Source organism: Corella eumyota, chromosome 1 (assembly GCF_963082875.1).
Source record: "Corella eumyota chromosome 1, kaCorEumy4.1, whole genome shotgun sequence".
Classification (NCBI taxonomy): Eukaryota; Metazoa; Chordata; class Ascidiacea; order Phlebobranchia; family Corellidae; genus Corella; species Corella eumyota.
The window spans coordinates 3,201,568-3,225,799 of NC_137490.1; the positions used below are offsets into that span (position 1 = coordinate 3,201,568).

Genomic DNA, 24,232 nt, shown 5'->3' on the forward strand with positions numbered 1-24,232 from the left:
ATAAAAATCGAAATTTAAAAAGTTTTATTAATAAATAACAGGTTAGTATTTTTTTTGTTTAAATTATAGAAAAAGTTGGTAAACTATTTAAATACCAACAGGTTAAAAAATCTGTCTTTTAAAACATCGTAAATTTTCAATCTTTTGTTTATTTTTTCTAGAAAACTGTAAGCAAACTTCAAGATATTTGTAATAGATATTTATTAAATAGAATTACTGAATTTTCTGGCTAACATCTACAACTAAAACGTTGAAAAAATAAATTAAACTACCCAATTTTGTTAATATGTTTACCACAAATTAAAATAAAAAATGGATCAAAGGCAACAAGCTGATCATTACACAGAAAGATATAAAATAAAGATAATAATTACAGTCTACAAAAAATAAAACAAAAATAAATAAATATAAAAAACTACTCAAAACTAAAAAAAAATATATTAAACGCCATGTTTAAGCTTTAAAGTTGGCATTTTTTATTAAGTGTAAATTAAAATAAAATTAACACACAAGTCGGTTGTGACCCCCAATATCACCTCCTCCCCCACAGTTTGGGGGTGGTGGATCATCGTCATTCCAGCCTATCACGCTCGTTGAACTTTTAGGGGCCTGACTACCTCGTTTTTTTGCTAACTCTGTCTCCTAAAACAAAATAAGTAAAAATATTTAAAAAAAAGGTTTTACAAAATAAATTGGTGCGACCAGCAGAGTGTTGTAGTGGTCAGAACATTTTACTACGCTTGAGTAAGGCACTTTAAACAGTATAAACTCCTCCTGAGCCAACACTTAATCAGCAGCTTAATTACTGGGCAATTATAATTTATAATATCCCAAACTGCCACAGTTCACTCAATACTGGGTTGGGGTAACTGATGTTACACTATGTTTAGGTCGTAAAGTCAACCTTCTGACATAGAGGATATATAAATAAAAAAAATTGTTAAAAGACAAATAATAATTTAAACTAATGACAATAAATTAAATTAAAAACCTTTAAAAATTTTGCATTGTCAGCCTCCACAAGACTTTTTAAACTTTGATTTGAAATATTTTCATCAACTTCAATAATGCTATTATCGAAACAAGCTTTTGAATATATCAACAAGTAAGCCGTGTCTCTTGAAAACTGCCCAGTTAAATTTGTAATACTGTCAAAAGTTGTATTGGAAACATGGCTATCATTAAACAAAAACCATTTGTCTGAACCATTTGCTTCGGTTTCGCGAATGTAACTGTAATAATGTCCGCTGTTCGCTGATGTGCCAGAATGAACAACAATTGAAGAAAGTTTGTAATTCTGATTTGTAACTGTTTCTCCTAAACAAAAAATATATTATTTTTAACTACTTTTAGATTTTTTAAGTTTTTTCTTGATGTAAAAAGGCACACTTTATCTCAGTGTTAAATATTATTGCTTATAATTGCCCGATAGTTAATCTGCCAATTGTGTTTGACTTAAAATCAGTTGAAATTGTTTATAGAGTCTTACATTAGGGCGCTACACCATGAAGAATTGTTTTACTAACAATGGTATGAAAAAATAATTGAAAGACTGGAAATAGAATTTTTAACAAAGGGCAACTGACTTATTAGTTTAAAAGTAAAAAATAAAATTGAAAATTGAAAATGTAAAAAAATTCAAAAATAAAAAATAAAAAAAGTTATAAATTTACCGAAATTTTTTTTAAATATTTTAAATTACCGGTATGTACTGGAAACCGAATGTTTTGAGATATTTCCACATTATCCAATATCTTTGTTCCTTGTTGAGCGAAGGTATCATAAGTAAATCTCATTAAAGTGATTATTACATGGTTCGGTAAATCTATAATCGACGTTCTTTTTATTGCAGTCTAAACAAATGCTTTAAAGTTAATTATTACCCAATAAACCTATTTTTTATTTTTATTTTTGTATATATCTTTATCCTTGATGTGGGAAAGTTGAATGCGTGACTTAAACATAGAGTAACATCAGTTACTCCGACCCAGTCTCAAGTTGCCTGTGGGAGTTTGGGATATTATAGATTATAATTGCCCGATAATTTTGCTGCTGATTAAGTGCTGGCTCAGCAGGGGTTCATACCGTTTATAGCGCCTTACTCGAGGGCGCTACAGCATGAGATCATGAGAGATTGAACACACGACCTCATGTGTGGTATAGCAAGTGTTCTTACCACTACACCACGCTGCCGGTCATATTACCTATTATATATAAAATACCCTAGTTGCATATAACACAACATTACAATTTAGAGCATTGTTTAACATATATAAAACATAAAAAAAGACATAAATGTCAGTTATTTACATTATCCAATACAAAAAATGCATATTCAATAGCTCATTGTAAAATTATGTGATAGCCTTTACTAAAAAAATAATTATAAAAGAATTTTATTTATATTTCTTACTGTTAAAATTTGACACTGAGCGCATCTGTATTTGTTTTCTCCATCTAATAATTCTTCAGTTAAATATTCATCCAAAAGGTTGACCAAAGAATGAGTTCTCCTAAAAAATATATTAAAAATGGCAATAAATGTAAGAAAACTAAACTTAGTTTTAAATTAACTTTTTTTGGGGTTTGTAAAATAAATAATTTTATGCCATTGAGGCTAACCTGAGACTACCACATGCCAGTAGTTGGTTTTAAACCCTTGTGCAAGTGTATTAAAAAAACTGACCTTGGTTCATTTGATTCAAAATCTTCCTCTTCAACTTGGATGGGATGTTGTTCCATGTTAACTTCAACATCGTCAACAAAAGCTGAAGCTCCCTGTTTTCTCCGACCTACTTAAAACAAAGTTAAATTATATTTAATAAAAAAAGGAATATTGTAAGTTGTGTAAAATTTATATAAAGTCACCATGAAAATAATATTAACAATGAACTGACAAATAATACTTTTCTACCTTACAAGATTAGTAACTTATTTTATAACTTACGTAAAAATATTTCAAAAACTAGATTTTACCTGTTGCCGCAGAACTAGTTGTTTGTGATGAACTTTGACCTCCTGAACTTGGTTGGGGTGAAGCCCCTAAAACTGACCCACCTTTAACCCCACCGCCACGTTCATGAGCCTTGTTTAAGGGTAAGGCAATATCAACAAAAGATTCAACCCTTGTTGAAGTAGCCCCACATAAAGTGCATAAGATTTTACTTTGAAGTTTGCCGTGAAAATATTTCTCAATTAAACTCTTTTGGTTTCCTTCTTTCGATTTCTAAATATATATTATATAAAAAATTAGAACATAAATGTAAATTAAAATGGTATAAATTTAACTTTATTTATGTAATATCTGTTATGTTGTGGGCTATGAATGCACGATTAAAGAGCAAATAGTGTGGCACTGGTGCAGCTTGAATCTAAAACTTTTCGACTCATATCCCAATGCAATTACCAATATACCACACTACCAGACTTCTATCTTGGTTTTGTACTTTATTTTAATATCATTTATTTAAGTAGCATTATAAATTTCATTACTACAATCTTATTGAATTTATAAATTTTAAAGTAAAAGATATTGATTTAAAAAATTAAAAATACCTGAAAATAAATTTTAAATACTTTCCTATTGTGTAACAGTTAAAAATCTTACCATTAAAATACTTTGTTTTAAAAACTTTGAAGTTGAATTCAGTCCTCGGAAGGAATCACTTTCGATCGATGTACCTAAAAACAAAATTGCTTCACGTACCAAAAAAAAAGAAAAATAGAAAAAGTTATATGACTATCTATAATTTGTGTTTTTAGTTGCCTTATAGTAATAGCATATTGTGACATATACAATATCACTTACATCATGTCATAAAATAGTGGGCGTTAACAGAAGAAGAGCTCATAAAAATACCAACATATTGTATTCATTTTTTTGATATCTTATGTATAACCGGCAGCGTGGTGTAGTGGTAAGAACACTTGCTATACCACACATGAGGTCGTGGGTTCAATCCCCACCGATCTCATGCTGTAGCGTCCTTGAGTAAGGCGCTATAAATGGTATGAACTGCTGAGCCAGCACTTAATCAGCAGCATAATTATCGGGCAATTATAATCTATAATATCCCAAACTGCCACAGGCAACTCAAGACTGGGTCGGAGTAACTGATGTTACTCTATGTTTAAGTCGCGCATTCGACTTTCCAACATCGAGGATAAAGATATATACAAAAAATAAAATAATAATAAGTCAGACTTATAATTTATAGTTTATTATTACGAAGAATTGACCTTCAACAAATATAAGTATTTAAGCCTACTTGGATTATGATGATAATTGATGAGATTAAATTTAACGAGTTTTTCCTCCTCATTCATAACATCCAACAAATGTTTTATATACTCTGAACAATCCTAAAAATAATTTAAATATACAATTTGTAACAGTTTTGTTTCAATTAAATAAGAAAATTTAGATAGGCTACTTAATAAAGAAAAACTAAGTCTTAATTTGTGTGTACAGCATAGACAGTATTTATCATAACATGATATATACATTAATATTTATCTTTTTAAAGAATAAATTTTAAAATTACAAAAAAATCATTACATACATCTTACAAAAATTATTACATACATACTTATACAAGTTTGAGCTCAAAAGTTTTAAAAAGGACAACCTAATAACTTACTAGAACTTAATATTAAAACACAATTCTTACTTGTTGGGACCCAGTTGTAAACCACGATGGTCTTGAATTGGAAACCAGATCATCTGGTTCGTAAGCCAATCTTTTGGTCTGCAACAAAAAACCAAAAGTTTTTTCTAACATTGAAGTGATAGAGACTGAAGGAAAACTGCTTGCATTTCTTAGCACGTGATTTCGAAACCTAAAAAAAACAAACCAAAATTCTATAGATTAATATACTTTTTAAATAAAAAAAAAACGTTTTATTAAGAACACTAGCAGTTGGATTGAAACATAAGTATCATAGGCAGCATGGTGTAGAAATCAGAATACTTGTTTTCCCTACTTGAGGTCCTGAGTTCGTTCCCCACTGCTCTTAGGCTCTAACACTTTTAGCTTATGGGCCATAAACAGAATAAAATCCTGCCGAGCCAATCCATAATCAGCAGCCTAATTATCGGAAAATTATAATCTATAGTATCCCAAACAGCCTATGACAACTCAAGAGAATCAATCTTTTCACATTGAGGATAAATAAATGTGAAAAAAGTTTAAACAAAAGAAGTTAGCCTGGTTTATTATTTTAACAAGCTTGTTAAAAATAAAATTAAAAATCAAAATTAAAAGACCCAAAAAAGATCATATCGCTCTATTTGCTTACCCTTTAAGCATAAACAAGGATTGTAATATACTGTTCATGTAACAAGTGTTGCCAAGGTTTGCCAACCCTGCTTTGTTTGTCTCTTGTGATCTCATAGAAGGAATTGTAGCCACCTCATAATGACTTTGATTTGCTGAAAATGTCCATGAAGTATAGTCAACAGCTACTTGAATTTGCTGTTTTGTTGGTTTTGGGTAATTCTAAAAACATTTTATGTAAAAAATATTCGTATAAGTTTCCTAAAAAAATATCTTCCAAAAAATAATAGGTGTAAAATAAAAATATAACAAATTTCTCATTATTGGGTTGGGGTAACTGATGTTACTCTATGTTTAAGTCTTGAAGCTAACCTTTCCGCATTGTGGATAAATAAATATAAAAAAATGTGTAACAAAAACTTTATATCAAAACCACCTCAAATTATTCAGTTTTATGTTACATTTAAAATAAGACGGTAGATATACCTTCAGGGCATTTAAGAGAGGTCCATAAATTTCAGGAAAACCAGTGTGCAAGTACATCATACAATGACACAAGTTACATAGTTGGTGGATGATTTGAACAAGGACTTCGGTATTAGAGGTGGTTGAGCGTTCAGTTTCAAGATATTGAAGCATCTAAATAAACAGAAATTGGTTTGAAAAATTACAACTTGATTTAAACAAAGAACATCATAACAAAAATGACAAGAAATCATAAGAAAATGTTTAAACCAATTTTAACATTTTAAGAAATAATGATACAAAAGCATTTATTATATAAGCAGTAACAGCTCATAAGTATGAAATGACATAAGGCACACTATCCAAACTGAAATATAATATTCTTTGCTAAAAATAAAAAAATAAACTGTTAAAAATGTTAATATTATTAAATATTCGTCATGATTTTCAAGTATACCTACCTCTGGAATTCCAGGAACAATTAAGTGAAAAGCTTCAGGTGAGTGTTTATAGCTCATCAACATATTTACCAATACAGCTAATGCTGAAACCCGAACCATTGAGATTTTTAAGCACATAAAAACCTAAAAAATCAATAATGATTTAACAGTTATATAAGTAGTACCTATGCAAAGGGTGTCTAGACTTGTTTATAATTAGTTTTTTTTACATTTATTTATCCTCGATGTGGGAAGGTCACCTTCACAACCTAAACATAGGGTAACAATTGTTACTCCGACACAGCCTTGAGTTGCCTTTGGCACTTTGGGATATTATAGAGACAATAATTGCCCGGTAATTATGCTACTGATTGAGTGTTGGCTCAGCAGGAGTTCATACCGTTTAAAACGTCTTTCGAAAGGGAAATATTATTTATTATAGATTATTAAAAAAAATGACAAATAAAATCTCAAGAAATTAAATTTTTGCCACATTTATAAGTTAATATACCTGTTTAACTGTTTTTAAAGTAATATCAATTAACATGTTGTATTTCGACGCTGCAGCCAGCTCCTGAAAGAAAGCTAAAATCCATAAATCAGCTTGACAAGCAGTCGGCCATCCAATCCATGACATCATTCTTGTTAACGCGAGATACATTCTATCATCTGATATTGTATTGTCAGCCATTAGTTTATGAACTGAACTGTTAATTAGGTCACTTGGTATGTATTGAATAAGACAACCTAAATTGAAATAAAATTATTAAAGTTAAAATACATATTTACCATTATGCTATGGAATTAGTGAGTAAAAATGTATAACTGTTGCGAATCAAGAGATTGGTGTTGTCATCCCCTTATTGCACCATAATGTTATTAAATGTTTCAATTAAGTTGGTATTGCCACTCTTGTACAGAAAAAATATTGATGATGTTGTTGCAAACCAAATTGATTTTATATATACATACATAAAAAATCATATAAAATGTAATATTGACATTTAGAGTTTAAGATAAAGTCAAAAATTTTTTTTGAGGAAATCCCCTAGAAAATACCCAAACTTTATAATACCGAAACAGCTAAAAATGAATCATTTTATACTTAGGTCTAAAAAAAGGTCTTTATAAATATTTTAGGTAAAGATTACCAAGTGCGTTTGATGGTTCTTTTTTAGTTTCTAAACTGGATAAAATATCGAATATTTCCCTTAATGAAGGTATAAGTGTTAGGGGATTTTTTGACCAAACATAATTCAATATTCTGGCAATATCACCAATATCCTTAAAATGAAAAAAAATTAAAAATTTTAATATTTTTTATGATTAAATTATAGCCTTAATATACCATAAAACAAAATAAGAATACTAAATATATCATATACTTTATTTTAATACATAAAAAAAAATTTGATTTAATTTTTAGGGCTAGTACTTGCTTTAATATAAGAGCACTAAATTTAACATTATGGAATAGAATTATATTTTACCTTTATATAATTAATCCTATTCTTAAAATTAGTTAGATTGTAATCACTCATTGCATGAATTGAAAGTGTTGAAATCGCAAATCCTCTGGACATATCGGGCATACAACTCTTATGCCTATAAAAACACAAAATAAGGATCGGTAATTAAAAAAATATATTTAAGTAGTTATTTATCCTCGATTCGGAAAGCCTGGATTGACAGCCCTAACATTTTTTATCCTCACCCAGTCTTGGTTAGCCTAAGCAAGTACTGATACTGTTTATACTGTCTTACTCAGGAATGCTTTAAAATGAAAGAAGTGGAAAAACAAATCCTAGACCCCTGATATAGTAAAGCCAGGTGTATATATAAACAAATATGCATACATTACCATAAGACTGCTACACCTTGCCCAAAATTACACAACAATAAAAATAATTAACCAGTATAAATTTAAAAAGTTTTTGCTTGCAAGTGAAAATTTTATGAGCCTAGTGTAGTATTTGGTCATTAAATTTAAAGTTTATTTTAAATTTTTTTTGATATTTAAAAAAAAATCCTTTACTTTAATAATATGCGGCACATTTCCGCATAATTCTGATAGTTTCTGCTGTCATATAGCAAGCGAATTGCTTCAGATTTAATTAATTCAGAAACTTGTAACTGTAACAAAACATCAGGCACTGCGTCCATTATCATTCCAATCAACATCATTCTTTTTTTGATACTAATACACTCCGATAGTTCAACATTAATTTCAACTTGGGGTATCCAAATGCCACTGAATAGTAGTTCTATAGTTTCTAGGGTCATTATATTTACAATTTCTTCCACACATAGTGGGAAATAAACTTGTAATATTTTACAAGCGAGTGAATGTTTAAAACTGTTTCCATGCAAGAAATATGATATTCCATGATGCAACAAGTTCAGTTTTTGCGCAGTATCGAGTTTATGTTTTTCAGCTTGTTTCAAAAGTGTATTGACGATTTTTGAAGTTTGAGCTTTTTCTGAGAGATTACTTTTTAGCAATCCCGTAAAAATATTATCCATTTTTGTTGACTTTTAAACTGTCTTTTTATTAAATATCATTTTCTTATATTTATAATACATTAATTAGTCTGCCTGTTATATATTTTTGTTTAGCTTATTTATGATTAAACAGTTAAATAAACTGTAAAATTTTTAAAAAATTAACGATCAACTTATAAAAACAAAACTAACATTTTATGTTTTTAGCCTATTTTTATATAATCTACAAAAGAACTTTCCTTATTATTCTGTTATGATTCTTACATATCATATTAGGATGACTCAAAGAAAATATATTTGCTTAAACGCACGAAATATTTACAAAAAAACAAAAACTTAAAAAACCTAAAGGGATAGACAATAAAGGGGAACTACCCGGTGATTTTTTTGACGTAATTTCTTTATCCTCGCGGTTAGCATTTCTTTATCCTTGCGGTTATTTTCGAATTTTGTAAAACTATGTTTTTTTCGGATTATAAACTATCACTTGCGCTTACTACAAAACTTTTTTAGTAAAAACAAAAATTATACACAGTTTAACCCTATAGAATTCTATTAAAAATAGGTATATAGTATAAAACACCAAGGTAAACTATTTTAAAAAAGAATCTTTAAAAAATCTAAAAAGCAATATCATAAAACTAAAAAGCAAAAAAAATAAATAGTTCAAAACATAAAAAACACACTTCAAAAAAAAAAAAAATTAAAAAAAAAAACACACTCTAAAATACATAAAAAAACTGAAATTAAATTATACAAAAATCCTAATAGATAATACAACAAAATCATTGGTCTAGTTGACAAAGCAAAGCAGTGCCTCTCAGAGTCCAATGATCAGAAGGTAGCTGACTTTTAAGGTTTACTGAAGTGACAAAGTTGGTTGAGTGACCAGTTGAAGAAAGTGCACCAGCACGAGCTGAGGTTCGATATAATGGACATTTGTAAATTGCTTCCGTAACTTTTTCCTCTTCTTTTATATTCTAAATACCAATAAATTGCTCATTTTTTGAAGTCATGTTTTTGTTAGTAACACATTTTATTTTCTTAGACCTAAGATTTTATAATATTTATTTAACTTAAACAGTTTTACAGTTTATTCTAAGATGGAAAAATATTGATAGAAAGTAAGACAAAATATAAATCTTTTCAATTTCGAGATTTTAAGTTTTTTTTATTTAATTTTGCAAAATTAATTAAATTTTTATGCAATAAATAAGTTAAATTTACCTGAACTGGTATAAAATGTATTTCAGGCATTTTAAAGTATCTGACATTGGATAAAGATTCACATAGCATCCCCTCCTTGGTGGACCACCTGGCACTATCAAGATACAAACCAAACACTCTAACACCATTTGTTAACGGTGTTTCAGTTGTTCTGAATGCAATGTCCTTGACCTAAATCAAATAAATACAAAATAAAATTAAAACATTCTTAAATTTAAAATGTTTTGAATACTTCCAAAAAAATACAGCTAAGACAAGATTTACTTATCAAACAAATTATTCTTTTGCAAAGACTGAATTTAAATACTAAATTTTATAATTTGATACGACTATAAACAATTTTTTTTTTAATTCTTACCTGTATTTTCAAGTTATCATCGTCTATTTTATTTTCATTATTTTGGACATCAAAATAAAAGGATAAAGTATCAACAGGCACTGTATGTTTTCTTGCATAGTTTTGCAGAACTGCAGTCAAAAACCCTAAAAAAACAAGTACCAAAATAAACATTTTTCCAAGTTGATTAGTAAGATAAAGAAACACCATTATATGTAGCCAGTTGTTCAAAATAATATGACCTGCTTGCACTGACTGGCACTTTTATACATTCAACTAAGTATTTATTAAACAACAACACAGATCATTAGATTAATTTAAAAAATAAAACTTTCAACCTTGTGGAAAAAAGAAAGCTGATAACCAGTAACTAGTTGGTTCTTCTTGATTGGCAACTTTTGGAAGAATATCTTCCTGCCTTTTATTCGTTTGGATTTTGCTTGTGGATATCCCAATCTAATAAAATTGGGTATACCATTACAAATATGTTAGTAAAATTTAAAAATAAAATAATAAAATATGCCCAAAAATATATAGAACTATACTATTGTAATGAAGTCTTTGGTATTGTTAACTTACACAGGTATATTTTTATTTATAATTATTTATTTTATTATTTTATATAAAATGTAATATAATATTTATGATATATTTTTTTTACCTTTGCTTTAACAGTAGATACAACCAAGTTAGACCACTTTGAGAAGAAATCCGTTCTTTCCAATAAATCTTCAATCCAAGATCCGAGTAATTTACAAGATTCGTATGAGACAGATTGCCAGGACATTGGAACCTAGAAAATAAAAATTATGTTAATTAGAAATATATTTATAATTAACAACATTTTATTATCAACTAGAAAAACTGAGGTAAAATTAGTAAATTTTGCAAGAAATAGACAAGTAAATTTTTTATTGTTCTTTTATAGTTTTTTATTCCAAAGACTTATGCATTACAGGTTTATACCATATTTACATAATAGAGCTTGGTGGACAATATATTTAGTTGTGTAAGTCAAATTTATACAATATAAAAAAAAATATTTGTGGTGCAAAGGTAATCATAGTAAATATTAGTTGAGAGTTGCAATCATAATATGACAATTACAATGTTGCCTGTAGAAGTGAAATAGACTAGTTATCATAAGAATTGAAATGCATTCTAACATCAATAGTAAATATATTGGAGTTTAATCATACCTTCTGTAGTAACAAAGCTTGAAAAGAATCCTCCATTGACTCAGACATTACAATTTCACCGGCGATTGCTCTGCTTAAAGCTCTTAAACTTGTTTGTATTATTTCAAGCAAGTTGTTGAAGCGATCAATTTCTTGACGAGCAACAGTGAGTAAAGCTGATTGCATAAGTGGAAGACGAGATTCACTTTCAGCTAGATATAAAAACAGTTGGTTTAGAAAAAACTTTTAAAAATTCACCTTCAATATCGGTAAACTGGTAACAAAAAAAAATTTAAATTTAAAAATGTCAAAAATTAATATTAAAACAGCAAAATGCATCTATACTAAAATCAAACATTAAATTTCAAAAAAAATAAGTTTAATCAACTAAAAAACACTTAAAATTAAAAACAAGCCTTTTTATACTTTTAAAAAAATGAAACAGAACAACTAAATTTTATTACTAACACATAATCAGTTTGGTCACAAATTTAACATTCACATTCTTAAATAAAAAATGAAACACGTCCTTACCATCATCTTGTTTGTTGGATTTGTTTAACAAATTTGTCCACACTTTACTGGTTGTAAGTTTAGCGATTGTTATTTGTTCGTCAACATCAATATTTTCATCAAATTCAACTGAAGGAGGCAAACGATTCAGAATATCTCGAGTTATATCAGAAACTATTTCTGTGTCAGTCTTGCCAGTTCTAATAGAAACAAAAAATAAAGTCACTAGAAAGTACAATTAGAATAACACTATCAAAGTTTTATAATTAAGATCTGAACCGGCAGCGTGGTGTAGTGGTAAGAACACTTGTTACACCACACATGAGGTCGTGGGTTCAATCCTCCATGATCTCATGCTGTAGCGCCCTTGATTAAGGTGCTATAAACGGTATAAACTCCTGCTGAACCAGCACTTAATCAGCAGTATAATTACCGGGCAATTATAATCTATAATATCCCAAACTGCCACAGACAACTCGAGACTGGGTTGGAGTAACTGATGTTACTCTATGTTTAAGACGCGCATTCGACTTTTCCACATCGAGGATAAAAATATATACAAAAAAAACAAAAAAACAGTTTGGTCTAAAACAAACTTACTCCAAAATGCTGGCTGTTGCAAGTTTAGGTTGAACATCAATAATAATATTAACAAGTTTGTTGGCTTCAGCTTCCATGTAGGCTTTCTCTGAGTTCTGATGCATTCCAAATAAATCAGGAGGGTCAGATAACGGCAAACTATCAATGTAATCCCGGACCTTGTAAAAAACAAAATATTTATTTGGGTTTTTTGTGCAAATGTAAGCAACAATTTAAATATTGCTTTAAAAAAAACAATGTAAAAATTACACAAAAAATATAAAGTTTTGATATAAAATTAAAAAAACTTTACGGACATAACGAGACCAAGTTTATGTTAAAATTATTCATTTTTTACAGTATAAAAAGTCACTAAACTTACATTTTTTTGTATATATCTTTATCCTCGATGTGGGAAAGTTGAATGCGTGACTTAAACATAGAGTAACATCAGTTACTCTGACCCAGTCTCGAGTTGCCTTTAGTAGTTTAGGATATTATAGATTATAATTGCTCAGTAATTATGCTTCTGATTAAGCGCTGGCACAGGAGGAGTTCATACCGTTTACAGCGTCTTACTCAAGGGCGCTACAGCATGAGATCAGTGGGGATTGAACCCACCACCTCATGTGTGGTGTAGCAAGTGTTCTCACCATTACACCACGCTACTAGTTTGATTTATATGTTTTGTCTAAATACCAAATATCACTAAACTTTGAGGTTGATTATATTTAAGGTTGCAAATCTAACCTCTGTGAATGTATTTGTAGAGAGTGGGGGTTTAAAAACCCCATCAGCAGAATAAGAATGACCCAAAGTGATTGTTTCATCACAGTAAAATTGCCCAAGTGAAGACATCAAACATCTTCGATCCCAGTTATCCGTAACTCTTCCACCATAAACAACTTGACCTTAAAATTAAAAAAAAAAAATCAATAAATTTTTACCATATTTTCTAGGGATGGGCCAATCAAATTCGAGTCCGAGTACCCGGCCGGGGTATTACAAACATTTTAATACTCGTGCTCGTCGAGCATTTTTTAGTACTCGGACGCTGAGCAATAATTTGTCATTTAAGATTATATACGATTTACTAAACATAAAAAAAAAACATGATGTTTTCCTTTTTCTAATAGTTTATAATCTACTTTTAATTATATCACGTTATTTAAGCAACGATTGCACAACAAATACACTTTTTACTTAGTACAATTTTAAAACTTAAATAATATTGCTATCAGCGGTAAGTAGTTTTGCCAACGTTAAACACTTTATAATCCATGAATACGTGTTTTTTGGCAAATTTTGCAGTTTTAAAATTATGCGGGAAAGATTCTCGTGAACAGTTATATACGTTTAAATGACGTCATAACCGAGTACTCGGACTAGGTCGAGTATCGCGACAAAATACTCGGGCTCGTCGAATCCGAGTATTTTGGATTTCAGCTCATCCCTATTTCTAGTCTTAGGTATAATGCAACACTTTTAAAATGGTGTGAAGAGTGTTCTTAAAATTAGTTTTGCGTATTTTTAACTTACCAGTTAGATTTCTTAAAGCAAGCCAGGGAACTGATTGATTTTGGTTCAAAAGGTGTTGCAACATTTTAATTGAAACCTGATAAATAATACAACTATGAAAATCAAGTCTTGTTAACTACATAAAAATAAAACTGTTAACATGCTAGGGCTACCATATCAATAATTCTTAATAGTTTTAATATAATTGGCAAAGGCATTTAAAAGTCAAGTTGGAAAAATAGAAAGATTATGCAACCAAGCTATAAACTTATTGCTTAAAATACTTTGTATGTTGGAGAATAAAAAGAGTATCAGAGCATTTTAATGTTAGGAATTACAATTTTACCTCTAAATCAGAAGATGTAAATTCATAATTCAAATTGAATCCCAGTGGTCCATATTTCTGCCTCTCATGCACAAGAGCGTTAAAACAACAGAGTGAGAACAAAAGTTGTTTCCATGACTCGTGACCCGAGCCTCTGTCAAACAAGTCAGGTGTCACCTCCCCTGCTCCTCCAGAGCCAAAAGCAAGGTTAAGATGAGCTCTAATGCCTCGGGGTGGTTCCACTGCCATCTAGTGTAATAATTATCTTGTTACAAAACTTTTTGTAACAAACAAGAATTTTTTATTTACTAGCAAGGTAACAATAGTAACGGTGTAATAATATTAAGAGTGTCATTAAAAAAATTGTTATTTCGTTTAAAATATTAAGTTTCAAAAAACTAACTTTTGTCAAAAATTAAATTAAAAAAACTCTTTTTTAATATGACTAAAATTATGATTTACCTTAAGTCCCTTTTGTAGAATAGGAACAGGAAAACATGGATCAGGTTTTGAACTCAACCACAATCTAAACTCACTATCTACTTCAGTGCCTGCACTGTTCAACTCTTCTACTATTGACTTTATAATAAAGTATGTATGGTTTATATTTAACAAAGTATAGAATTTTAAAAAGTAAAATATCACAATTAAAAAGTATTTTTTAATATAAGTAGCAAAAAATTTTTAATTTTGTAATTATTATCCAAAATTTATTAAACTGTCTTAAAAAAAAAAAAATCTACTATCTAACATTTATACAAAAATTACACAAAAAATTGCTGCAAACTAAACAATTATAAAACTATTTTAAACAAAAATTATAAAAAAGAAAATTAAAAACTGTTTAAACCTGTAGTCTTGGCATAAATGAGGCAGCCAGATGACAGTTTTGCAAGAAAACCCATCTTCCCTTCAATATCTGAGCTTTGTGGATTAAATCTTCAGCTTTAGGGCCTTGACCCCTACCAAGCGAAACCATGTCAACGTGTAAAATTGAACCCCGCATTTCTTTTGCAAATCTTAACAACTGGGCAGATGGGTCAGTTCCTATTAGTAGAATGGTTTAAACAAAATTAATTAGGTAAATAAACAAATAACAGATTAATTATGACTTGGGTATTAGGTCTTTAAACTAAGTTAAGAAACTAAAACTACCCTTAAAATAATAGTAATTTATTTTTTGAGTAGAAAGGCTAACTTCATGGTCTAAATTTAAAGTAACATTAGTTACCCAGAGCTAGTTTTAAGTTGCCTTTGGCGGTTTGGAATATTATAGATTATAACTGCCCAATAATAAAGCTGCTGATAAGGTGCTGGCTAGGCAGCAGTTAATGCCATTTATAGCACTTTACTTTAGTGTGCGAGAGATTAAGAACAGTGGGGATCAAACCCTGAACCTTAAGTAATAATATTTTTAAATGACATTGACCTGGTGATAATATAAATATAAGAGGAACATTAGACTGGGATTGAGAATAAATTTCGTTTAAATCAAATCCATCACTCTGGACATAAATCTTTCCAATCTGTTCCCCAACAAATATTCGAACTGATGACAACAAACATTCTGGTCGTAAAATCTTCACCAACAGAAGTCTAATAATATTTAATAATTAAACCTAAGTATGTTAAACTTAAATACAAATAAAATATATGCTTATAAAATTTCGTTTTTAAAAAAAAAATAAAATTACAAACGAATTTTTTGTATGTACCTTGAAAATGTATATAAGTAATAACTAACCATACAATAATAGTATTTAAACCTTATTTAGATAATTTTTTTTACAATTACAATAATACAGACTCACTTTTCAAAGTTGTCCAGTTTAGTCCAATCAAACACAAATTCATTTTCACTTAAACATGGAATTGACATTTTGTTGAAAGGATCAACGTCAGTGCTTAACTCCATCCACTGTAAATTAAATATATTAACTTATATTAAAAATAGAAAAAAGCAAAAACACATAAATTAATTAATTTAATTGAACCCAATACCACATGTGTGGTGTAGCAAGTGTTCTTACCACTACACCACGCTGCGAGTAACTTGCTAATATAGAGTAAAAAACAATTAATAGTCATAACTAAAGTAACAATTAATGGTCATAACTCTTTAACATATGTGCAAAACTATTCTTTATGAAAATATTTACAAACAATATAAAAAACTAACACAGGTTTTAAGTATAATGCCAGTCCCTTCAAAACATAAAAATAGTTACACAGACCTGCTTTGGAAATTGAACAATAGATTGACAAAGTGTTTCAAATGAATCAAGTTTAAGAGCAATATATTTACACTGCCTCCATGCCTCAACACTAATCCACTTTTGTGGTGAAAGATTGGATTGATTTATACCAGCGTTTGATTCCAATCTTTGCATAGGAGTTAATCCATCAAAATTTTCCTAAAATTAAATAAAAAAAAAAATAATTGAAAACCACATTCATTTCTTGAATTTTACTTTATGAAAGAGTAAAAATGGTTACAAATTAAAAACAAACATAAACACAAAAAAAATTAAAATTTAAAATTAAATTTATTTCTTAAAAAAAATTTTTTAGAATAATTTATAAACTAACCAAAGCTTCGTCATTTGTCATGCTTGCTAGTGCCCTCGTGTGTAAAAACATGTTCCAAACTTGATCGGAAAGTTGTCCGATGTCTCTCCATTGGTCATGAAATTTGGCGTTATTTCGCATGATCGCACATGTCAGTAGGAATGAGAAGACAATGTGATGTTCGGCAAACAAAGAATATGAAACAATCTGGAAAGATTATAATTTTTTGATATTTGAATCCGAAACAGTTTAATAAGGCTTGAGAATATTAATAATTGATCACCAAACAGAAAACTAAACCCTAACTAGTAACTAAATTAGCTTTTAAATTAGCAGCACCCATAATACAAACACCAAACAGCTTGAATATATTTTTTCTAGTAAAACTGCTGAAACCAACTTAAACACAATTTCTGATTTAAACTATATTATTATAAGCTCACAGATATCACGAAACTGCACATAAAAACAGTGGAAATTAAACACAGCTCAGAACCATTTAACTTCAATAAATAAATAAGCACTTAACATTTAACCAAAAGAAACATCCATAAATTACAATTTGTTTAAGGACTAATTTACCTTAAATACACCCTCAGTTAAGACATTAATCATTTTCTGCAAAACAAGAGATAATTTTTCGTCCTCATTTTCAGAAAGTTGACTGTTTGCTGATGAAATTCTGGATTCTGAACTTGAAGTTGTAACAAATGCATGAGCTTGCACTAAAAATTATATTAATAACAATATGGTATTATGATTAAAACACTATATATTTTAAAATGTTTTTAAATCACAATAAATTTTTTTAAATATCCAATTTTTTCAATGTTAGATGGTTAACTTTATGGTCTCAACGTAGAGTAGCATTTGTTACCCCAACTGAATCGTAAAATGTTTTGATAGTTTTAAAAAATTATTAATCGTATTAAACAAGCTTTTTACATATGTATTTACAGATTTGTTTAATACACATATACAAATAATACACTACCTATTTCAAAAAAAAAGTTTATATAAAGAAATTAAACTTACCAATACATTGAATAAAAAGTTCTGTAAACCATTGAAGTGAGAACTGATACATTGGGTTCAAGACCTCTAAATCAGCAAGAACAAAATATAAAACAGCTCCCCTAGTGGCCACTGGCATGTACCGACCCCGAGCCGCCTCAGTTCGGAGTTCGTTTTCCTCCGAAAGTTGAAGTCTGTCAATTACTTCAGCCGAAGTTATTTTACTTTGTTGTAAGGTTTGGATTAGGTCTTCATCATCTAAAATGTGACCCTCTTGGTTCTATAAATAAATAAAAATATTGGTTGATGTATAATAAAAAAAAATGTGATAAATAATATTGTATCAATTAGTTTGCCTTTAAACTGTAAAAACAACACTTAAAAAGCTTGTATTTGATCGAGTTGCAATTTTTCATTTAAAATTTGTAAAAACAACAAGTTTTGATAAACATAAAATATTTAATCAGTTTGTTAAACACTACAAAGCTAAATTTAAACAAAAATTAAAGTTGAAGCAACAATAAAATATAGCTCAACTCTTCTTTAATAAAAAATTTTAAAAAAAGTTTTGGTACATGAAATATTTTTTTACCTCAAGTAATTTTAAAGCTTTATCTTCTAGTTCTCCCAACAATAACATATCTTGAGCAATATTGTGTAATAATTCACCTCGCTGTATTTCTAGTTGGGGACGTTCTCGTGTTACAACACCTGATAAAAGTTGACCCTGCAAAACACAAACTAATTTTTTAATTATCCTTGATGTGGAAGGTTGACTACAAGGCCTAAACATCCAGTAATGTCCATTACCCCAACCCAGTCTCAAGTTGCCATTAGCAGTTTGGATATTATAAATTACAATTGTCAAAACGTCAATTTTTTTTTGGATCATCAGAAGGTTATACAATTTATAGCACCTTACTCAAGGGGGCTACAACTTAACAGCAGTGGGAACCAAGCCCAATACCTTATGTAGTGAAGCCAAGTGTTCTGACCACTACACCACACTGCCAGTTATAACACCATATACATCATTATTATTTGATCATTACAATTTTTATTCTACCATGTTGACATAACATTTAACCTGATTCCATTTTTAAATTAACCTTTTAATACTTACTAAAGTTTTTATTTTTTAACTACCTTATATTGTATATATTAATAACATATAACTAGTACTATCAATAATATATAGTAAGTACTAACTTGTAGTCCTTCAAAAGTGATGGTAAAGTTTATAACAGTGACAGCAATACAAACAGCTGGTAAGAAATGGGGATTGGCTTTGCTTGTGGCCATATACAACTTAAAGTTGTTGTTGTAACTTATCTCAGTACCACCTACTGTTATGTAATCCTGACCAGCTCTAAAAATAAATACAAGAAGAAAAAGATTACAAAAAGAACTATAAAAGGTAAGTAAGAACAGACTAAAAAATAAGCATATTTATTAGCAAGTTTATTGCATTACGTCCGTTGTATTGAATTTTTCCGTATTTTAAAATTCTCAATACAGAAAAGTTTATGACTTAAATGTGGGGTATAATTTGTTACCCTAAATCAGTTTTTATTTAGCTTGGTCAGTTTGGGATATAATGGACCATAACTGCCAGACAATAAAACTGCCGATTGACTTGGTCTTAGCAGGAATTTATATCATTTATAGCATCTTACCCAAAAATGCTACAGCAAAAATTCAGTAAGGACCAAACTAAGGACCTCATGTAGTAATCTCAAGTGTCCTTACTACTACACCATACTGCCAGTAATAACAAACTAATATAAGTTAATTAAAATTCTAGTGAAAAAAGTTTTATATGCAATGTTTAACCTGTGTATAATTTCCTTCTGTAGCACTGGTCTTAGCTCAGCATCTAAAGTTTCATCAAGATCACAAATCAACAAAGTTTCACCAACTCTGATTGCATTCTCAACTTGCTTCATGTAATTTGGATCTTTTGAGTAAACTAATCTCAAGTTTGAAGACTCCATTTTTTTGATCCAATTTATTGCCTTGATAAAAACAAAAATTAATTTTAAAAAATAAGCTATATTACAAATTATTTTAAAAGTATTAAAATAAAAAAAAATTAGTTTTGTATACCAAAAAAATTAAAAAAGAAAAAGTAATTTAAAAAAAATGTGATCTGTTAAAAAACAACAAATTTATGTGTTTCAAATAGTTTTTATTCCTAATATGTTGCAAGCAAAAACTTTGCTATATGCTTACTTGTCCTTGTGGATCAATTATAAGAGGCCACCTTCTAGCAGCTTCAATAATTACGGCATTCTCCGTTGAATGTGAATCTCTTGGTAAGTCCTGATTATGCCAAGTACGCAACTAATAAAAATAATAACATTTATAAAGTTAAGTAATACTAATATTTGATTGTCTCTGCTACAGACTGCATTTTAATTGTAGCAATATAATCTTAACCAATATTTTAAATTGATTATGTATCGGGGCACCACAAACAGCAGTTATTTTTTTAAAAGGGTATAAATTTGAAATGCATAAGCTCTATTACATAAAGAGGATTTTATAATAATGTTTTTCTTTAAAGCTGTTAATCTTTTAAAATCATAAAACTTATAGCACAATATATATATTTTTTTTTGAACACGAAGCATATTAATTTGAACCCCTTTTAATAAAATTATACTTGATTTCCATCTGCCATTAAATGAACCATATCACAATTCTCAGAGGTTCCAATTCCAGATTTCCTGCATGATTCAAGCCACTGTTTGGCTAAGTTTTGTCTGTATAAGCTGTTAAAGGGGCCAAGATAGGCAACCGATGCTGCAGATATTAATGTATCACCAATTAAACCAACTAATTTGGTTTGCAAAGTTTTAACAGAATCTTTCCAGCGACCCTATTTAAAAAACAAAACAATTTTAATAAAAAGTAATTAAAAAAACAAAGCATAAAATATTTAAAAGTCCTTATTTTTTATATAAATAGTTGTAGCCTGCTGTATGGCCAGGAATTTCATTGTGGTAATATGGTTGCAACTCCACACTAATATTTGCCTGTAGTTACTTAACTGAGAACCAAAAACAGCAGTTTCATTAATTTGTAGGTCTATAAATTAGACATACTTATATATATCGTCAATGAAGCCCCATTATATATATATGTGTATAATTTTAAAAATTAAAAAAATGATAAAAAGGTTTACTTCTTCATCCTGGAGAGCTCCAATCAGTTCATCAGCTCGATAAAGTCTCTTCCCTGTGATCACCTTTCTCTTCTTTAGCGCCTCCTGCTGGAGAACACTTTCCTCGTACTTGAGACTAAGTTGTTGGAGGTGGTTTTCTATTTTGGTGAGACTTGACTAAAATAAACAACAAAAATTTAACAAAATAAATATAAAAATACAATAAATTGTAATATATTACATAAATTACAAATCCAGTTGGTAAAGCTTATAACATCATAACTAGAAAAAATATTTAAAAATAAGGTAATTGTTGTAAGCATCATTTAAAACAAAACCACAATCTAATTAATAATATGTATCATGTAAAGTAATTCCCTAATACTATGTTGCTCATGACATCAAACAATTTTTACTAACAAATACATTACAAAAAAACAAAATTCTAAAATGATCATAAAAAAACTAAAAATGACTTACTTGTTTTTTGTGTAAGTTATCTTGTGCAACACTGAGAGCTTCTTTTGCTTCTTGAACTCTTCTTTGTTTAGGTTCAACCATCCTCTGTACATCATTGTAATGCTGAAGGGCAAGCACCCACATGCACATTGAACAACATGCCTTCGAGACCTAAAAATATAGTGATATTTAAATAAGACATTTCTATTAACCTTAAAATGATTTATAATCAGACATTTTTTTAGATATCTTTATCCTCGATGTGGGAAGGTCAAATTCACGACCTAAACATAGAATAACAACTGTTACCCTGACTTGGTCTTGAGTTGCTTTTGGCAGTTTAGGATATTATTGATTATAATTGCCCAAAAATTGAGCTGCTGATCAAGTGCTGGCTCAGCAGGAGTTTATACCATTTATAGTACCTTACTTAAGGGCACTACAGCATGAGATCACAGGGGATCGAACCCAGAACCTCATGTATCATTCAAAGCCCAAACCAAACCACTGCTTAAAGCTAATTATATCTTTAAAGACTAACTTAAGTCTGTATAATAAAAGTCATGTAAATTAATGACAGCTTCTGCAGTTAATTGTTAAAGCTCAATTTTTAATTATCAATTAATTCAAATACAGAAATAATTACCTGCCCCAATCTTTCTGGGTTAAAATCAGGATTTCTTGTCACTTTTCTTACTTTTGCAAAAACCTTATCGGGAATAGCATCTCTATCTAACAATACAAGTCTCTTTAAAAACAGGGGGTCTGCAAGAATGTGTCTTGCAGTAGGCCAGTCAGGGGTAACTTGAAGCAAAATACAAACTGCATTCATAAGAGTGAATACAAGTATTGGTGGACGTTGGTAAACTCTTAATTCTGCGATGTCAGATTTATCGAGAGAATCTAGAGCAGCTACTGCTTCCTGAAACAAAATTTTTTTTTTTTTTTGTATACATTTTTATCCTTGATGTGGGAAAGTCGAATGCGCAACTTAAACATAGAGTATCATTTGTTACCCCGACCCAGTCACGAGTTGCCTGTGGCAGTTTGGGATATTATAGATTATAATTGTCCGGTAATTATGCTGCTGATTAAGTGCTGGCTCAGCAGGAGTTCATACCGTTTATAGTGCCTTACTTAAAGGCGCTACAGCATGAGATCAGGAGGGATTGAACCCACGACCTCATGTGTGGTGTAGCAAGTGTTCTTACCACTACACCACGCTGCCAGTGTTTAAAAATTTTTTTTTAATTAAAACTATTAAACCTAAATTTCTGATACATTTTACATAAAACTAAAAAAAAGTGAAATAAATATAGAAATTTAAAAACTAAATAAAAAAAATATATTTTACAAAGAAAAGAAACAAGTATTAAATTAATTTAAGTGTATTAAAAATTATTAAAGTTATGCTGGATTAGATAGTGACATTTTTTTCTTGTAATATGTTGTTACTTATTTTCTATGTTTTGTATTTTAATTTTTATCACAAGATAAAATATAAATGTGTATTTATTCACCTGTAGTGCTGGTAAAACAGATTGCAAATCCCGGGTTGCTTGCTGAGCAAAATCTTGAACTAAACCAGTTTCCGTTCTCATTGTTATTTCCTCTTTTCTAACTATCTCTCTCACCTAATAAACATATATAAATTATAAGGTTAGAAAGACACTTAGTAGCCGGTTTTAATATTTCAGTTTTTGGATCATAACTATGTGTAAAAATAATTTAATTAAGAAAATCAACAAGTCTTACTTTATTAAAAACAAATTAATTTTTTTTTTAGTTTTTTAAATCGAAAACATACACAACATAAACATAAAAATACACATAACTTCCATGCTACTTAAGGATACAAGCTCTGGTTAAACCAAACCAGTCATAAGGTTAATTACTAGACAACTATAGTCAATAATATCCATAACTTTAAAGTCAATTAAAGACTTGAACAGAGGAGCAAAGGTTAATATGGATCATCTACATTAACTTTATTTATTGTTTTTTTTTTTATTTACAATTATAAAACATTAGGTCTACCTCATTCACAGCTTGAGTATCCTTTTTAAGTTGTGCCATTAAACGTTCAGTATCCAATGCTTTCTCTTCAATCTTTGGCCCCAAACCAACCAGTTCAGTTTGCATGATGTTCACCAATGATTTGGCTTCTGCCAACTTCCGTAAACCAGTTCTTAATCGGCGTAGATCATTGTGAAAAGTTAGTTTGTTTTTAGCAAGCATTTTCGTGTAAAGCTAAAAACATAAATACCTTTAATAGTAAGTTTTTTTGGTATAGTTAATAGAAAAACTTAATATTGAAAAATGCTATTTTCTTAAAGTATTAAATTTTAAATTTATTAGAATTTGTATAAAATGTTTTTTGTAAGTTTGTTTTACTTTAATTTTTTTAATATACACAATTTAAGACCAAACAACCTACAGCAAAAAAAAATAGTCAATCTACATAAATATATCTTATATTTAAACGTATTTACAGGCCTACTCAATAAGTAAAACTGCCATTTGCAGTGAAAGATAAGTTACAACATAAGTTGCGAGTTCCAACCATCAACAGCTAAAATGTAAACTGTATGCTAAGCTATTGACTAATTAGCCTACATAATAAATTAAAATATTTCCATATAACTTTTAAATTATCACACAAAAG

At 29.2% G+C, this 24,232-nt stretch overlaps 2 protein-coding genes across 3 annotated transcripts in view; both read right to left on the reverse strand.

The window, feature by feature from the left end:
- Window positions 1-193: 193 nt before the first annotated feature.
- On the reverse strand, window positions 194-8,926 carry LOC145751199 (ubiquitin carboxyl-terminal hydrolase 38-like). Of its 2 annotated transcripts, none has more exons than XM_082567312.1 (16): window positions 8,217-8,926; window positions 7,672-7,786; window positions 7,333-7,465; window positions 6,693-6,928; window positions 6,203-6,325; window positions 5,763-5,915; window positions 5,299-5,498; window positions 4,671-4,839; window positions 4,269-4,362; window positions 3,608-3,681; window positions 2,977-3,226; window positions 2,687-2,792; window positions 2,414-2,513; window positions 1,703-1,853; window positions 992-1,317; window positions 194-642 (listed from the first exon to the last, which is right to left on the reverse strand). In XM_082567312.1, the coding sequence occupies exons 1-16, from the start codon at window positions 8,702-8,704 to the stop codon at window positions 502-504; spliced, it is 2,859 nt and encodes a 952-aa protein (XP_082423438.1). In that variant the 5' UTR covers window positions 8,705-8,926; the 3' UTR covers window positions 194-501. The 2 variants fall into 2 exon arrangements, with proteins under 2 accessions (XP_082423438.1, XP_082423430.1); XM_082567304.1 differs by having other exon boundaries at window positions 2,687-2,795; window positions 8,217-8,925.
- A 347-nt stretch (window positions 8,927-9,273) lies between these two features.
- LOC145745910 (dynein axonemal heavy chain 6-like) overlaps window positions 9,274-24,232 on the reverse strand; it is a 47,234-nt gene continuing 32,275 nt past the window's right edge. Inside the window, exons 62-90 of the mRNA XM_082564094.1 lie at window positions 23,605-23,817; window positions 23,088-23,201; window positions 22,214-22,489; window positions 21,589-21,738; window positions 21,130-21,285; window positions 20,608-20,823; window positions 20,175-20,285; window positions 19,776-19,957; window positions 19,152-19,311; window positions 18,535-18,669; window positions 17,964-18,222; window positions 17,511-17,653; window positions 16,950-17,135; window positions 16,595-16,774; window positions 16,172-16,278; window positions 15,790-15,956; window positions 15,211-15,407; window positions 14,823-14,939; window positions 14,382-14,609; window positions 14,057-14,132; window positions 13,268-13,428; window positions 12,539-12,696; window positions 11,960-12,138; window positions 11,447-11,637; window positions 10,909-11,040; window positions 10,586-10,703; window positions 10,269-10,393; window positions 9,911-10,081; window positions 9,274-9,663 (exon numbers count right to left, since the gene is read on the reverse strand). Coding sequence (XP_082420220.1) covers window positions 9,469-9,663; window positions 9,911-10,081; window positions 10,269-10,393; window positions 10,586-10,703; window positions 10,909-11,040; window positions 11,447-11,637; window positions 11,960-12,138; window positions 12,539-12,696; window positions 13,268-13,428; window positions 14,057-14,132; window positions 14,382-14,609; window positions 14,823-14,939; window positions 15,211-15,407; window positions 15,790-15,956; window positions 16,172-16,278; window positions 16,595-16,774; window positions 16,950-17,135; window positions 17,511-17,653; window positions 17,964-18,222; window positions 18,535-18,669; window positions 19,152-19,311; window positions 19,776-19,957; window positions 20,175-20,285; window positions 20,608-20,823; window positions 21,130-21,285; window positions 21,589-21,738; window positions 22,214-22,489; window positions 23,088-23,201; window positions 23,605-23,817 — 4,803 coding nt within the window. The 3' untranslated portion in view covers window positions 9,274-9,468. The remainder of the gene's footprint in view (window positions 9,664-9,910; window positions 10,082-10,268; window positions 10,394-10,585; window positions 10,704-10,908; window positions 11,041-11,446; window positions 11,638-11,959; window positions 12,139-12,538; window positions 12,697-13,267; window positions 13,429-14,056; window positions 14,133-14,381; window positions 14,610-14,822; window positions 14,940-15,210; window positions 15,408-15,789; window positions 15,957-16,171; window positions 16,279-16,594; window positions 16,775-16,949; window positions 17,136-17,510; window positions 17,654-17,963; window positions 18,223-18,534; window positions 18,670-19,151; window positions 19,312-19,775; window positions 19,958-20,174; window positions 20,286-20,607; window positions 20,824-21,129; window positions 21,286-21,588; window positions 21,739-22,213; window positions 22,490-23,087; window positions 23,202-23,604; window positions 23,818-24,232) is intronic.

Coding starts and splice junctions, on each gene's coding strand:
- LOC145751199 (XM_082567304.1), bottom strand. CDS start 8,704: ATGGATAATATTTTTACGGGATTGCTAAAAAGTAATCTCTCAGAAAAA. Junction 7,787..8,216: donor ATGTGCCGCATATTATTAAA/GTAAAGGATTTT, acceptor GTGTTTTTATAG/GCATAAGAGTTGTATGCCCG. Junction 3,682..4,268: donor CAATTATCATCATAATCCAA/GTAGGCTTAAAT, acceptor TTTTGTTTTTAG/GTACATCGATCGAAAGTGAT.